This window comes from Phytophthora parasitica, assembly GCF_000247585.1.
Source record: "Phytophthora parasitica INRA-310 unplaced genomic scaffold supercont2.42, whole genome shotgun sequence".
Classification (NCBI taxonomy): domain Eukaryota; phylum Oomycota; class Peronosporomycetes; order Peronosporales; family Peronosporaceae; genus Phytophthora; species Phytophthora nicotianae.
In genome coordinates, this window is record NW_008649028.1 from 473,885 (window position 1) to 476,288 (window position 2,404).

At 51.6% G+C, this 2,404-nt stretch overlaps 1 protein-coding gene across 1 annotated transcript; it reads right to left on the reverse strand.

The window, feature by feature from the left end:
• Positions 1 to 254: 254 nt before the first annotated feature.
• Positions 255 to 1,936, reverse strand: PPTG_14680 (hypothetical protein). Its single transcript, XM_008911637.1, has one exon. The coding sequence runs from the start codon at positions 1,903 to 1,905 to the stop codon at positions 334 to 336; it is 1,572 nt and encodes a 523-aa protein (XP_008909885.1). The 5' UTR covers positions 1,906 to 1,936; the 3' UTR covers positions 255 to 333.
• Positions 1,937 to 2,404: the final 468 nt, after the last annotated feature.

Genomic DNA, 2,404 nt, shown 5'->3' on the forward strand with positions numbered 1-2,404 from the left:
CCAAAGCTGCGGGTAAAAGTGTCGGGGTGGATGCTGGCCAGGCGAGTTCATACAGTAGAAGTCACTCAGATAAAATGACTTTCATCACTCCAAATACAAAACCGAGAACAAAATATGATCTACTAATTAAAGAGCACAGCGACTTCGTCGTGGCTTTGAGATCCCAATCTGCGGGAAGGTTTATGATAAATAAACGCTTTGAGAAGACCATATCATCACATATCATCATGATGGAGTCGTAGCAAGAAGATGCATGAGGTTGAAATATATATTCACGTATCATTACAGGCTGGCTCGAGAATTCCAGCACATCTCACAGCAGAAGGAACCAGCTTACAGTTCACTCGCTGTATGGCTAACACCGTTTCCATCGGGCTCGGCTGGAGTCATCATGCTCATGAAGTCGCCAGCGGGAGGATTGGCCGCCTTAACGGTAGGTGAACCAAACCCACCATGAGCACTGTAATCGTATGCCTGGCCTCCGTGGTAAGAAACATCCATGCCGTTTACTTCTTTCTCCTCTGATACACGAAGACCCACCGTGTATTTCAGCGCCATCAGGATGAGGAACGTCACCACTGCCGAGTAGGCAGCAGCCACACATTGTGAAACGAGTTGGTGTACGAATTGCATTCCATGGCCGTAGAAGGCACCACCGTCGGTAGCCGGGTTGATCTCGGAGGTAGCGAATAGACCCGTAAGCAGGCCCCCCATGAAGCCACCGCAGCCGTGGATACCGAACGAATCGAGAGTATCATCGTAACGCAGAACATTCTTGAGGTGAACAGCACCGAAACCAGTAGCAGAACCGACGACGCCAAAGATGACAGCAGCCCACGGATACACGAAGGCACAACCAGGAGTGATGGCCACAAGTCCAGCCACAGCTCCGCTAACGGCACCGCATGGATCAAAGTTCTTGTGTAACGCAAACTCAAGAGCAGACCAGGTCAGGAACCCAGCACACGGTGCCAGGTGAGTGTTAATAGCAGCAATAGCTGCAATCCCGTCAGCAGCACCCTGGGATCCGGCGTTGAAGCCAAACCAGCCGAACCACAGCAGTGTAGCACCGATCATCACCAGAGGTACGTTGTGCGGCTTCACTGGCTCGCCGTGGTTGTAACGTTTGCCTACCACAATGGCGGCCACAAGCGCACCAAATCCACTGGAGACGTGGATGACTGTACCACCAGCGAAATCGAGTGCACCCATCTTGCCCTCCCAGCCCATAGCGGTGACCTCCCAGTTTTCATCGAGCTTGAGGGACCACATCCAACGAGCAAGTGGGTCGTACACGATGGATGTCCACAGTAGAATGAAGAGCAGGTAGCTACCGAACTTCATGCGACCAACAATTCCACCGCTGATCAACGCTGGTGTGATGGTGGCAAATTGTGTCTGGAAGAAGGCGAACAGGATGTGAGGGATACTGCCACCGTAAGTCCCGCTGGCGACGGCGCCGACGTTGTTGTAACCCGCCCATGCGAAAATACCGTCGGAGCTGAAGCTCGCTGAGTACCCGAAGGCGAAGAACTGGATCGATACCATTGCCATGCTCACGAACGACATCATCATCGTGTTTGACGCCATGTCTTCACCGGCCAAACCAGCGTAGAAGAAGGCAACACCCGGGGTCATGAGCATCACCAGGGCGCTTGACATGAGCATCCATGCCGTGTTGCCTGAATCGATGGTGGTATCATAGGCATTTCCAGCTTTTTCACCTCGCGAAGAGTAATTGACGCACTCGTTGGTTGTGGAGTCGAGATATTGAAAGACTTCGCAGGTGACGGTCGACCCTGCGGTGTCCTGGGCCGAGACTGTCAAGGCACCGAGTGCAACAGCTGCGGTTGCAGCGATGACGAGTCGAGTTAATGACGTATTAATTTGACGAAGCCCGAGCATGCTTCAGGTGAGGACTTGAGCAGGCCGAGGCAGTTTGTGAACTGACAAGCTGCCGGAGACTTCGACTTGCTCTGCTGGACTATCCCGTCCGGTCTCCTTTTAGTTTGTACAGGAACAGATGGCGATGAAACTAACCGCAAGACAAAAAGCATCTACATTATTAAAGCGGTTGGGTTCTGCTGGCAGTTCAGTCCAGAGGCGGAAGAACTGGGTTACAGTTTCACTTGTGTGCTTTCTGAATTAATGGCTGTGTGAACTCTGGTGTTTCTGGTAGAAATTGTAGTTTGTTAAATGTCGAGGTAACACCACTGGTAAGCAATTCGACTGCCTTGCCGATTAATTGTACAGGTGGACTCAGTCGCAATCCGGCTGTGGTGGACAAGGATCCACCACCAACAGCTGAAGGCTATTGACCTTTTCGCTTGCGTAGCAATCGGAAATCGCGGCAACTAAATCTCCGTAGAATTTCTCCCACCCACAGTGTGGTTTTACTTATTTA

What these genes read in the sequence shown, in the direction of transcription:
- PPTG_14680 (XM_008911637.1), bottom strand. Translation starts at nt 1,905, where the DNA reads ATGCTCGGGCTTCGTCAAATTAATACGTCATTAACTCGACTCGTCATC.